The sequence below is a fragment of the Neoarius graeffei genome, chromosome 10, assembly GCF_027579695.1.
Source record: "Neoarius graeffei isolate fNeoGra1 chromosome 10, fNeoGra1.pri, whole genome shotgun sequence".
Classification (NCBI taxonomy): Eukaryota; Metazoa; Chordata; class Actinopteri; order Siluriformes; family Ariidae; genus Neoarius; species Neoarius graeffei.
This window is the reverse complement of record NC_083578.1, coordinates 68286398-68299843: the sequence shown is the minus strand read 5'-3', so window position 1 is coordinate 68299843 and position 13446 is coordinate 68286398. Positions and strand designations below refer to the sequence as shown.

The 13446-nt window shown below is 39.7% G+C and overlaps 1 protein-coding gene across 1 annotated transcript in view; it reads right to left on the bottom strand.

The window, feature by feature from the left end:
* The window catches only part of cep104 (centrosomal protein 104), a 95060-nt gene that overhangs the window by 18880 nt on the left and 62734 nt on the right, over positions 1 to 13446 (bottom strand). Inside the window, 1 exon segment of the mRNA XM_060932736.1 lies at positions 10742 to 10925. Within this exon segment, the coding sequence (XP_060788719.1) occupies positions 10742 to 10925 (184 nt within the window).

The following is a 13446-nucleotide window of genomic DNA, read 5'->3' as shown; positions in this document are numbered from 1 at the left end:
TACAATGTACCATTCTTTAATTAAGAAAAGTGTAATCATTGGAAAATTGCTGTGGCATAATGGGAATAAAAAGCTCCGAGATGTGATGTTATAGGAAAGTAATCAACTTCCACTTCACATGGGGCCATATCCCATCTTTCCATTCATTATTTTCCTATGACAGCACACACCATAGGGTTTTATTCATTATAATACTAATACTTGTAATACTCTTCTTTGATATTCAGAAACATAATTATTTTGAAAGCATCTTTTGCACAATATTGCCCATAATTCACAATGATCTAGAGGTGAATTCATTAAGACTTACATTGTAGTCTTGTGACATTATTCAAAGATATACAATAACCATGCTTGATAAGACAAACACTGAATGAGTGAATGGTTCAGCCATATATGAACGAATTTTGTTCAAAGTACCCGCTCAATTCAGAATGTCCTATTCTCTCTCTTTCTGTCTCCTGTTCCCAGACTCAACTTTCTATTTCGCATACACTGATGCTATTCATGAGCACCGTATCTTTCTTCCCTTCATTTTAATTACAGGAAACCTAATCGTGTCTCGGCTCAATGCGACAGCTCATCTCCCAGGAAACCGGTGGTGGGAGGGAGGTATTTATCAGAACTGACCCTTTTGGTAACCCACTTTCAGAACCTTTACATATTTTTATTCTCCTTTTTTACTAACACAGAAAATATATTTGAGATACGCTAGTCATATCTCAAATAGTTAGCAAGGGAAAGTTCTTTTATTACACACACTATGAAAGACAGGACTACAGGCGAAATGAAACACAAATCCTCAACATTTTGTTTTACAGAACAAAGCTAAACCTTATCCTACCCAAATATAATATACCAGTCACTGGAGAACAAACCTCAGACCCTGATTACATTCAAGTGTTAAAATTCAACAGCTATTCTTTTAGCTGAACCTGATGTTTACTCTTTAACATTCCTGCAGCCACACAAGTGCTTGAAAAAATACACATAAGGAAGTTCAAATAGAGGACTAGCAGCAACTACTGTTAGGGCTATGAAGACAGACGGAATTAAGTAGACCAAGGGAGAATGAAAAACTGAAAAAGAGAAAGAAATAGAGGACAATAGAAAAGAGAAAGAATAGAGAGAGAACAGTACAGACAAATACAGAAAGAAAGACTTTGTCAGTGCTTGCATAGTTTACACACAGACATACAAGCTGCTGAAGGATTGCGTGTTAATGTGTCAGAGGCCAGCAGTGACTGCTTTATCTTCGTAACTCAGGGCTATGAGCCTAACACGGGGACACCAGCACCACCCACTCTGTTATACAAAAGCTCTTCTGTTTCAAATCCATTCCTTTGCAAAGAGTATTTTAGTAATTGATATGAAAGACAGAATGCTGAAAACACAAGCACCTTCACTGTCACGTTTCTTGCCTGCTGTGGTCAGTCATTTCAGAAATCATTCCATTTTTTTAAATAATCAGATTTTATTTTATTTTAACAACAAATAAACAAACCTGGGGTATAGCTTGGGGGGGGGGGGGGGGGGGGTCCTGGGGTGCCCGTGAACCCCCCTTTGTCAGACCATACATTTTTTTCAATAGCCGCATAAGAATATTAGAAAAGTGCCTACTGTAATTTTTCTAACTTTTTTTTTTTAAAACTAGATTGTCACCTCAGCCTCATTAGGGTTTCTATAACCTTGTATGGACTTCCTGTGGTTTGGGTGCCAAAACCCAGTTCTGCGCAAGCGCAACACGATCGCACTAGAAAGCACGGTCAAGCTACCAGTGAAGCTGCAGTCTTTTTATTTGTGAATTACAAGTATTTCCTCTTGTGTTAATAATTCGCCATGTCAAAACAAGCGAAACTTTCCAACTTCTTTCTTTCTGAAAGGTATATCCAGGTTCTAGAGCAACATATGCTCCCATCCAGACGACGTCTCTTTCAGGGAAGACCTTGCATTTTCCAACATGGCAATGCCAAACCACATACTGCATCAATTACAGCATCATGGCTGCGTAGAAGAAGGGTCCGGGTACTGAACTGGCCAACCTGCAGTCCAGATCTTTCATCCATAGAAAATATTTGGCGCATCATAAAACAGAAGATATGACAAAAAAGACCTAAGACAGTTGAGCAACTAGAATCCTACATTAGACAAGAATGGGTTAACATTCCTATCCCTAAACTTGAGCAACTTGCCTCCTCAGTCCCCAGACATTTACAGACTGTTGTAAAGAGAAAAGGGGATGTCTCACAGTGGTAAACATGACCTTGTCCCAACTTTTTTGAGATGTGTTGTTGTCATGAAATTTAAAATCACCTAATGTTTCTCTTTAAATGATACATTTTCTCAGTTTAAACATTTGATATGTCATCTATGTTCTATTCTGAATAAAATATGGAATTTTGAAACTTCCACATCATTGCATTCCGTTTTTATTTACAATTTGTACTTTGTCCCAACTTTTTTGGAATCGGCGTTATACCTTGTGTTTTTGAGAAAGTCACAAAAGGAACGAGAATTGGCATTGACTGGACTACAGAGTGCTATCTACAATGTGTAGCAGTCACATTAGCAAGTAATTTCTCTGTACACTACAAAACCTTTCACTGTCTCACTTTGAACCCTTTAATGTTCTACAAAGAATCCAATAATAAAGTGTTTCCTTATCACAAAGTGTTCAAAATAATGCTCACTCTCTTTTAAAGATAAGAACCCATTATCATGTCAAAAACCAGGTCCTCTTCCCTTGGTGGTCAGCCTCTGAAGCCTCAAAAAGGAACTAATCTCCTTATCTCCAGAGTTAAACCAATCAAGCTAGGTTTTCCCTTGCCAACCAGCACGGAATACCCTTCTCCGACATCAGCTGTGAACTTAGGTCAAGTTCAGGGCCATGGGCTTGCATGGACTGTATTGATTACCTGCTCAAAGGCTACAAAACACATGCATGTTGATTCTAGCTTTATATTGTAGGCCTAACTTGTAAGCATCGCAGTGGCGGTTTAATGGGTAGCAGTAGCCTGGGCCCGCCCATCCTACGTAAGTGTGACGCAACACGAGGGCCTGTTGCGAGCTTAGTCTGGCAAGGCAAGCTATCTCCAGCTCTTCCAAGCTCCCGAAAAATCGGGAGCCAATCAACTTTGAGCATCTCCAACGGCCCTGGGTAGAGGCGTGTTCAAGGCAGTGGCATAGTAGAACTGCAACCGGAAGCCATAGATTGTTTACAGAATCTATGCCGGAAGCGCTTCATTCACTAGAAACATTACGAACATGGAGCAGCGGCAAGCCTTTGACACAGCGGTAGATGCTGTATTGAAAGCATTCAATGGGAAGTTCTCATTGAAAACGGAGCAAAGAGCAGCCCTGGAGGTATTTATCTTCTTCCTGTTACTCAAGCAGTTTCCGTCGCGTCACATACGTCAGAGGAAAGAGTGATGTGATTGGTTTAAGCTTCGTCACAGCCTTTTCTGGCTTCGACCAGTAGCAAACTGAGGCATTTCAGGGAAGCGGGTCAACCACGCCTTTGGGAAACGGTTGGGCTTAATATCTTTGCCAGACCAAATGCTCACAGAGCTTTGAAGTCGCATTAGCCAGACTAGGGTAGCAGCATGTCACTAAGTATATCGGTCAATAAATGAAAAGTAGACGGCCTTTCGATTTCATAAAATCTGTGAAATTTAGTTCCCTCTGAAATTTGGACATTGTGATATATGTTTATTTTTGTAATAGCTTAAAAAAAAAAACAGGCCATTCTGTGGCTGGGAAGTTATTTAATTTGAGGGGATTCCCTAGCAAATAATGTGCATGAAATCGCTTACTTCACGCAGTCAAGCAGACAGAGGAAATCCGTGCGCGCATGTGCACGCTTACCTGAGTCGTTCTCATCTTCTTCATCTTTTGGGTTTTACAGCAACTGGCATCAGGGTTGTATAATATAAGTGTCAGCATGATCGGATAATAGACGCGTGCCTACTGCACATTCCTCCACCCTATCCAGCACCGTCCTCGACATAAAAAAATAATCTATTCGGGAGAAACATTGATGCGGGTTGGAGTAAAAAGTGTAATCCCTTTCCCCTGGATGGAGAACTCTCCACACATCAAACAACTGTAAATCCGAGCATACCTTCCTGGTAGCTTCTCTCATCTTAGAGACGATTAATTTAGCTGGCGGATTTTGGTCTACCCCAGGATCCATAGTGCAGTTAAAAACTCCCGCTAATATGGTAAATTGTGAGGACAATGCAGAGATTTCAGATAACAATTTAGAATAAAATTCTCTTTGGTAGACATTTGGAGCATATACACACCCAAGCATAATATGTTCACCATATAAGGAACCTGTTATAAGGACATATCAGCCTTCTTGGTCTTTAACACATTTTTCTAGGATAAATGGTCTATTTTTATTTATTAGAATCGCTGCTCCTCGCTTACTTGATGAAAATGATGAATAATAAACTTGCCCAACCCACTCCCTCCTGAGCTTTTCATGGTCCTTACCATTAAGATGGGTTTCTTGAAGTAGGGCTATACTAGTTTTTTCCTTTTTGAGCCAGGTTAGTAGCTTTTTGCGTTTGATGGGATGGTTTACTCCTTTAACATTGAAAGATGTGTACTTAATTGCACTTATATTGCACAGTGATCTACCAGCTTATCAAGCAGTTTAAATATGCAGATATACAATTGGGAAGGAGAAAAAGAGGAAAAACAAAAAAGAGAAAAGAGAAAAAAGGGGAAAAAACAGGGGGTGGGGGGGGCACGTTCAAACAACATAACAAAAGTGTTCAGGCATCGGACATTGATCTCCAAATTATCTTGAAGCAATGAAAGTACTAAGAACGAGTACTCACCACTCAGAACAGCGGACATAAAAACATCTGTCCATAACAAAAAACAAACCGTCCTCAAGGGGGTGCAAAGCAAAGGGCTCCCCGGAGCTGGGAGGAAACAACGCATGTTGTGAGTGTACGTAGGGCGAAGTCCACAGATGCGCTCCATGCAACGTAGCCGATGTGACACTCACTTGCCCCCGGCCCAAACTTTCATATGTCCAGCCTTTGGTATGTGTATCCACCATAACATAACACACGGCGGGTGTAACAGTCGCTTTAAACAGGTTCTCTATGAGCAGTCACGATAATGTTCATTTCACTGAAACTTGGAATAGTTCCTGAAAATCCATAATGTATTCACTCACGAAGCCACATCCAGCGCCTCCACGGTGCTCTCCGCTTCTTCAACCGTGTCAAACGAGAAATCCTTGCCGTTGTGAATGAAGCGGAGGGTCGCTGGGTACTGCATTCTGAACCTGATGTTATTAGCGATGAGCTTCTGGCATACCGCATTGAACTTTCACCGCTGCTGTAGAAAATTTTGTGGAATATCTTGTCGGATGGTGATCTTGGCCCCATCATATTTCAGCTTCTGTTTGTTACCAAGCACCAGTATTTTCATCTTGTCCGCCAGGTAGTGGAGTTTCATGATGACAACTCGGGGCACACCTGGCATGGAGCGGCTGAAGCCTCTGTGACATCTATCCAGTCGAACTCTGCCCTTTTTAGTTTCCATGTTAAGAAGTTTGGGCAGCCAGGTTTCAAAAAAGGGCAGTGGGTTCTTCCCCTCAATTCCCTCCTTAACACCGAAGACCCGAATATTATCCCTCCAGGAGCGCGCCTCTTGGTCATCCATCTGGCTAATCAGGGCAGCAAGCTTGGCTTCTGTATCCACCAACCTGGACTCCAGATTGGCTATGAAGTCCTCTGCATTGGATATACAATAGAGGTCTGCACGGGACAGAATTTTCAGTCCCGCTCCCACCCGATCCCGCATTGTGCAGTCCCGCTCCCGCAAAGAATTATGATTTTCAGTCCTGCTCCCGCCCGCGCCTGCCATATTTTGTCCCGCTCCCGCCCGCAAATCCCGCATGATGCAGACGTTCGCGTTATTTCTCATGAAAGTTCTTGTCATTGGCTTGGGGAATTAAACATGCTGAGCTTAGCTGAGCTCTCCACTGACCGATCCTTCACCTAGCGCACGTAGCGAGGGTGCGCGTTGCCAGGCGGCATGCGCAGCTGAAGCTTTACAGAGATACCCAACACACCTACCAAAATCTACAGTGGATATTAAGAATATTGTACATTGCATATAGCTTATATGTCACTCCTCACATTTACATTCTAGGAAATACAAGTAGGCCTATAAGAAATTAATATAATTTAAAGACACAGTGGTAAATGTACCTCTTTTTAAAGCAGCACTTACTTCTGAAGCACTGTGAGCTTCACTAGAGGAGCTCTGCTCTTCTGCCATGATCGGAGATCTCAAACACGGAAGAGCGGAAAGGAATCGGAAACGTATGCGAGATTAGACCACATCCGCAAATTTAGGAATCTTAAAATGTTTTTATTAATGCCAAATAAAATATCCAGCACAAATTATATATGATAGACATAAATTAATAATTTATAAATTTTATTTTAAACACGTTTTTAGTTAGCGGGACTGCAGCTTATCACCTCTCCCGCCTGCTCCCACATTGTGCACTCCCCCTCCCTCCCGCGCCCGCAATGAGCTTTCAAAATTTGTCCCGCGCCACACTGCTTTGTGTCGGGTCCCACGGGTCCCGCGGGACTCCCGCAGGAGTGCAGGGCTCTAATATACGGTCTTCAGCTTCCTCCAGGCGCCTTGAGTCTTGCTCCATCATAGCCATAATTATATCCAATTTACTGGAGAACGTGGACATCTTCTCCTCCACGATAGCTGCCAGCTTAGGCCCTGTCCACACGGCAACGGATTCAGGTGAATCTGATAAAATTGTTTATCATTTCGGCCTGGTGTCCACACAACACCGGCATTTTGGGTGCCCCAAAACGATATTTTTTGAGAACGGGTTCCAGAGTGGAAAAATCTGGCAACGGTGCCGTTGTGAAGTCGTCTGGATGAGTAGAACGGATTTGTTTACGATGATGTCACAACCACATGACTAGAACAAGCAGCACTCTCGCTGTTTTGTATGAACCACTGCATTGCATTCACTTTTGTATACAGCTTTTCTTTTAAATAAACAAGTAACTGAACCATTTCTTGAATTTCTTTTTTTTATTGGATAAGACTGCTTTTCAAAAATGTTCACACACAATATAAAAAGTTATATAAATTATATAAAAATGCTTTTCAAAATGTTCATACACAATAAGAAAATTAAGTTATATAAAACTATGCACACTAATAAAACTAATTTGTACACACAGAAGGCACGATTTCCTCGCATAGTCGCAGCCATCTTCTTCTTGTTGTTTTGTGCTTGGTCCTGTGAGTACTTCACGCCGGGTAGAAGAAGGGGTTTATGCGCATGCGTCCTACTTCTATTGTTCTGGTGTCTCTGATGGGACCGTCTTACAGCGCACGTAGAGGTGTGGCATGTGTATTGCATCATTTTCAGCAAGCGTTGCGTTGCCATATGTACCTGATATTTTACTGATCCGTTGCCCATGTGGACGCGATATTTTTTTAAATAAAATCTCGTTGCCGTTGTCGTGTGGATGTAGCCTTAGTTGTAAGCTCTGTTGCAATAGCAGCAACGTCAATTGGAAGGCCCGCGTTAGCATCTGGAGTATCTCCATTTTTGTTAGCAACCTTGCTAGCCACTTGTCCGCGACCCGTTTTCTGAGTTCTATGCTTTTCAGCACCGTCCGTCGACATATCTATACTGGATACACTTATCAGCTCTTCACCATATTTTCACCTAAAAATGGCTGTGAATATACCTTTTAAAAATAACTTTTTAGAAAGTTTGGTAGGGGGCTGTTTGGCCTCGTTTTTATTTCATTTTTCATTTATTATACAGGAAAGTATTAAAAGTAACAGTGCAGTTAAGACTCAGTTTAACAAACTGGTTTACAGCAGGTTCCTGTTCTGCAGAACACAAAACATAAAACAGTCATAACAAAAGCAGGACATTAACATGAACTAAACACAAATAACTTAGACAACAATAGACATTACATCTATTACATAGACTGTTACATGCAACAATCAATGAGTACAGGTATAACTGTTATAGAGGTGCAATCTGTATGCCTTTTTGAAGGTTGCAATAGACTGTAATATTCTAATATGATAAGGAATGACATTCCAAACTTTGGTAAAAGTGTAAAAAAAAGACCTCTGAACATAACTATTTCTAAAAGAAGGAACTGGTATACGGTAAGTGCTTGTGAAGCTGATCTGGTACAGAGTTCCTTTCAGTGTGACGTCATCACCAGAAGCCTCATTATTCCATATTTTAATGAAAGATCTATATACACAGAAAAAAATGCCATATATGACAGAACTCAGGGTGGCATGGTGGTGTAGTGGTTAGCACTGTCACCTTGCAACAAGAAGGTTCTGGGTTCGAGCCCAGTGGCTGATGGAGGCCTTTCTTTGTGGAGTTTGAATGTTCTTCCTGTGTCTGCGTAGGTTTCCTCTGGGTGCTCTGGTTTCCCCCACAGTCCAAAGACATGCAGTTAGGTTAACTGGCTACTCCAAATTGCCCATAGGTGTGAGTGTGCAGAAAGGAACTGGCCACCCTACTGATGCAATTCTGGCCAAGCCAACTAAACATGGTTCACCTCAAGCCAGGATTGGGTCGGCAGTGACAATGACAACTCAGAAAAGATGATAACTATCACAGTTTATAATATATTAATGAATGGCACATCGTACATGTTCAAATTTATATTTAATGTTGTGGTATGTCTGTGAAACAAATTACTTCTTGTAAAATTACTTCCTGTAAACTTATAGCAAATATAGAAACGATAATCAGTGATTCCCTCTGTTTCTCTCTATTGACAAGAAACTCTGAAGAGTATCTTGTGGTGGAAAACTTACTACTTCAGGCTTCACAGTATTAATAATAATATATTTTAACTGTCAATGAACAACATATTTTTAATCTGTTTATTAGTAGACTTAGATTGTACAAATCATCTGCCATAGAAGTCCTTGCACATGAGTTGTTGTTATTATAGAAATGATAAAGTATTAGAAAGAAAGAATTGATATAAGCCATTCTTTTGAATTACAGTTGGCACTACTGTCAGTAAAAAGTACTGCTGATATAGAAAATTAATCAAGACCTACTGACCAATCAGAATGGAGAACTGAAAAGCACCATGACATAAAATATACTGTGAGAAATATACTTAAAACTGTTGAGGTTTGTAAAATGATCCAAATGACATATTACTAACACAGTCCAGCTGTTTGTGTAAATCTTTACAAATATGATACAGTGGAAAGGGATAGATAGCTGGTTTCAAACCAACAAGCAGGAGTAATGATAAAACTCAACTGGTCATACCTACATGTCTTATTTATGTACCCTGATTTGTTCTTTGTACTCCCTTTAAAAAAGATGGAACTGTTCCTTTTTAATGAGGTTTTATATACCAAAATGTAATGTGAGCCTTTTGGAAACACTTAAACATACAGTTAACTAAGGGGATTGGGAGCTGGTATCCCATAGAATGAGATCATCTGTCCAGTCAAAGGGTATGTAAGGTTTGTTTGTACTCATTACATGGGTGTGACACAACTAGTCATGCAAACTGGGCTGAACTGTACTTCTCCTTGCATGGGCGACATCCAACTGCAGAATTCAGTTTGGGCAAGAAGCCTCTGGTTGGGCAAAAGAGTGAACAAATGCTGTAAAGTTGAAATTTAAACATTAAGAATGAAAGAAATGATCATAATTAAATGCAATGTTACTTTTCACATTAATAATCTTTCATAAAATGTCTGCAGTCAACTACAATAAATGCAGTTATAACGGCACTACTGAATTCCCAATTCTGACTGGTAAAAAGTGTTCATGGTTCTTCTGAAACAAGAAACATCATCATCACTGATCTGGGGAAGTTTTCTGTGAGGACAACTTCCGTGTCATTTTGAAAGGAGTCTTTAGTAACAGTAAAATGCAAAGCTGTTCTTTTATGGTTTCCTTTACAGAACATCTTTAAGATTGAGGAAGTTGTGCTTTTCTGTTTCTGGATAAAATTACATCAAGCTGTATTTTTATTTTTGGCCTTATTAACTTCAATAGAGGCTGGTCAGGGAACAAATGTTTACAGCTGTTAGACCAGAGGTGATAACAGGAACTAATTTGTTTAGTGGCCATTCCACAACATTAAATGTAACTATAAACAGATAAAAAGTAGGACGCTTCATTGTGGAATAAATATAAAATTTGTAATAGCTGTCAAATTGCTGTGGGATTAGATGAATAAAACACTTTGGGATTTGTTGTTACAGGAACATAATCAACTCTGGGGTGGTAACAGCCCTATGCTTCATGTCGCACCATATTTTCCTAAAACACCACACCTCTTTGTGTGTTTTTCCTTATTGAGTGAAATATAAACTACACGTTTCAATTAACATTTAAAGAAGTTTTATTGAGGTATCCAACAAACTTAAAGTTAGGTGGAAGTTTGTCAGTAAAATCATTATAAAATGAATGCTTAAATTACGTAAAGTTGGCTATAACTTAAAATGAATTATTTCCAAGAAATGTGGTTTAAATGATGGTTTTGGTGCTTAGGATGTTAGGTAACATTTCAAAGTAGAATTTAAGGAAGCAATGGAGGAGGTGCTAAAAAAAGTTCACTTTATTTATATATATATATATATATATATATATATATATATAATATTATATATATATTATATATATATATATATAAAAAAGTGAAGTCTGTACCCGCATGACGTTGTCAAGGGTGAAGCCGAAGTCTTTGGTGCCAAGCTGTTCCAGAAGCTTTTCCAGCAGTTCAAGCCTGCTGAGAGCCAGATGTCCTGGCATGCTGTTCTTTATCGGCTTTAGTAGCTCAGTGGGGACAAGCTGCAGAGCACGAATCTCCTTATACACAGCCATCTCCTGCAGAGAGGAAGTGAAACACACATACCCGTATGCTTGTACATTTTAAACAGACTCTTCTCAAACAGACACTTAAGTTTATGAAACACAAGTATACCTTCAACACAGAAAATGTGTCAAGTAGAAAATCCTCACAATACAAAATGCAAGCCACATTATATTTTTTTGAGGAAGCATCGTTACTACATAAAAATTTTTTGCATGATGTTTTATGCCTATTTATTGAACAGCTGTCTATGTAAATTGATGTAAATTTAGACATCATTACAGAGTATGATGCCAGCACATGAAAAAAATGCATTTGACAAAAGCTCCATTCATACACTGGATTTGCGTTGGCTGATTTAATTAGTGAGTTTCTGTGGCAGGCCAGAGAGCAGTATGATCTAAGAGCTGCTCCGACACAGAGACAGGCTGTGAGTCAGTTTGGAGACTACTGCCCAATAGACTCTGACAGCCAAGATCATTACGGCAAGAGAAAGAGAAGCGAGGTGAAGCCTGAGGGAAAAAAATGGTCGAGCTGGAGTTTTCTTACAGAAATGCTCAATGAACACACACACACACACACACGAGTACAGCATATTATAATGTATAGTAAATAGTATATACACCATGTATACATACCGGTATAGTATAGAATGCAACAGTTTGGTGATGCTAGTGGGTTGCCAGCTTGATGCAGTTATTGCAAGCAAGGGACAGCAAACCAAATATTAATATGATTTACTTTAAGACCATATATTCCAATACCAAAGGTTACATAGTCTAAGTCGTTTAACACATCTAGATCTAAATATCAGGAAATGAAAGCTGAAATACTGATCTATTCTCTCTAATCTCAAAACCAAAAGAACACCTTTTCCAATACTTGCAAAGGGGACTATGTAACACACACACACACACACACACACACGTTAAAACCTCAAATCAGAAAAAGTTAGGATGTACATTCATTAAAATAAAAGGTAAAAACAGTAATTTTTAAATTATCATTACCTGCTTTGAAAACAATACAACAGCACATTATTTGATGTTTTACCTCATTAACTTTATTGTTGTTGTTTTTTTTCCATATAAACACGTTGCAAGAATCAAAATTTAAATATTTCCCAAAAAAAGGTTGGGAAGGTTAGGGAATGAAGATGAAGCATTTGACATGTAATTTTGTCCCATTGTTCCTGCAAACAGAAATATACATCCATTCCCTCATTTCAGGCCTGTAACACATTCCAAAAAAGGTTGGGACAGTGAGAGTTTAGGACTAGTAACAGTGGCGGCTGGTAGTCTTTCAAACAGGGGAGGCTGGTCGGTTATGATATTTCCAGATTTTAAAAGAAAAAACACATCAGTTTTGCCCATACACTTGCCTCTGATCTGGCTGATTGTTGGCAGGGTCACAAACTGTGAAATAACAGGTTCTTTTGGCCCATTAGCCTACTGTCCAATATACATGATGGTGGTGTTGGGGGGAGGGGGGTATATTTTAACATTTTATATTTTAAAATTGTGGCATGTTGTTTAAAAATTGACCTCGGCTGTGTTTTTGTTTAAAAATGTTTTCCAAATTTTAGCGGTGTTTAATTCATATCCAGAAAAACATATATTCCAATATAATATACTCAGCATAAACATTTTAAATAGATTCTATATTTTTGGTCCATCCATGACATATTACTAAAGTAGCCTATTTACTGTTGTTGATGTGGGTCACTTGCTGTTAGCCAATTCACTTTCTCGTACCAGGAGAGCTGAAAGGAACGAGTATTATTCCCTACCTTTTTCACCAAGTCAATTTGAGGCGTTGGTCTACCCTCCTCTTTAATTTTATCCTCGAAAGGAAGACTGGCAAATGGCTTCGCCAAAATTAAATCAGCAATGCTTGGCATCCGTGCGCAGCTTTCTTGCTAGCTGACTAGCCCCCTCAAGTTCAGTCACTCAAATAAACAAAATTTCTGGAACTAAGATAGCGAACTTGACAACACTATATTTACACTTTATTTACAATGAAAATATATACAAACTAAAAAAGCTGGTAGAAACCATATGTAATGAATGAAATCGAAATGTAAGCCGATCTCTTACAATACACCACAGCACTTGCGAATCCGCATGGGACTGAACTGATGTTGCCAGATACTGCTGACGTTATCCAGCCCAAAATATGTTCAAAACCCGCCAAAATGCACTTAAAACCGCCCAATTGGGCGGGAAATTGCCCAATCTGGCAACACTGTCCGCTGCCTGTCTATAGTTGAAACGAGCTGTCAATCAAAGAAAATATCCGTTCGCTTTCACCAATCACCAGTCTCCTTGCGGAAACTGCCATGTCCCTCCCATGTGAGGCTCGGAGTCCGTGGGCGGGTGTTTTCGCAGTATTTGTCCAATAACCATCCTGCATTTTGAGATTGAAAAGCGCATGGCTCCCAAATGCCGTTGAAGTCCATTGAGGCTGGGAGTCCGTGAGACTCCGTGGGCGGGCATTTTCGCAGTATTTTTCCAATAATCGTCTTGCATTTTGAGATTGACAA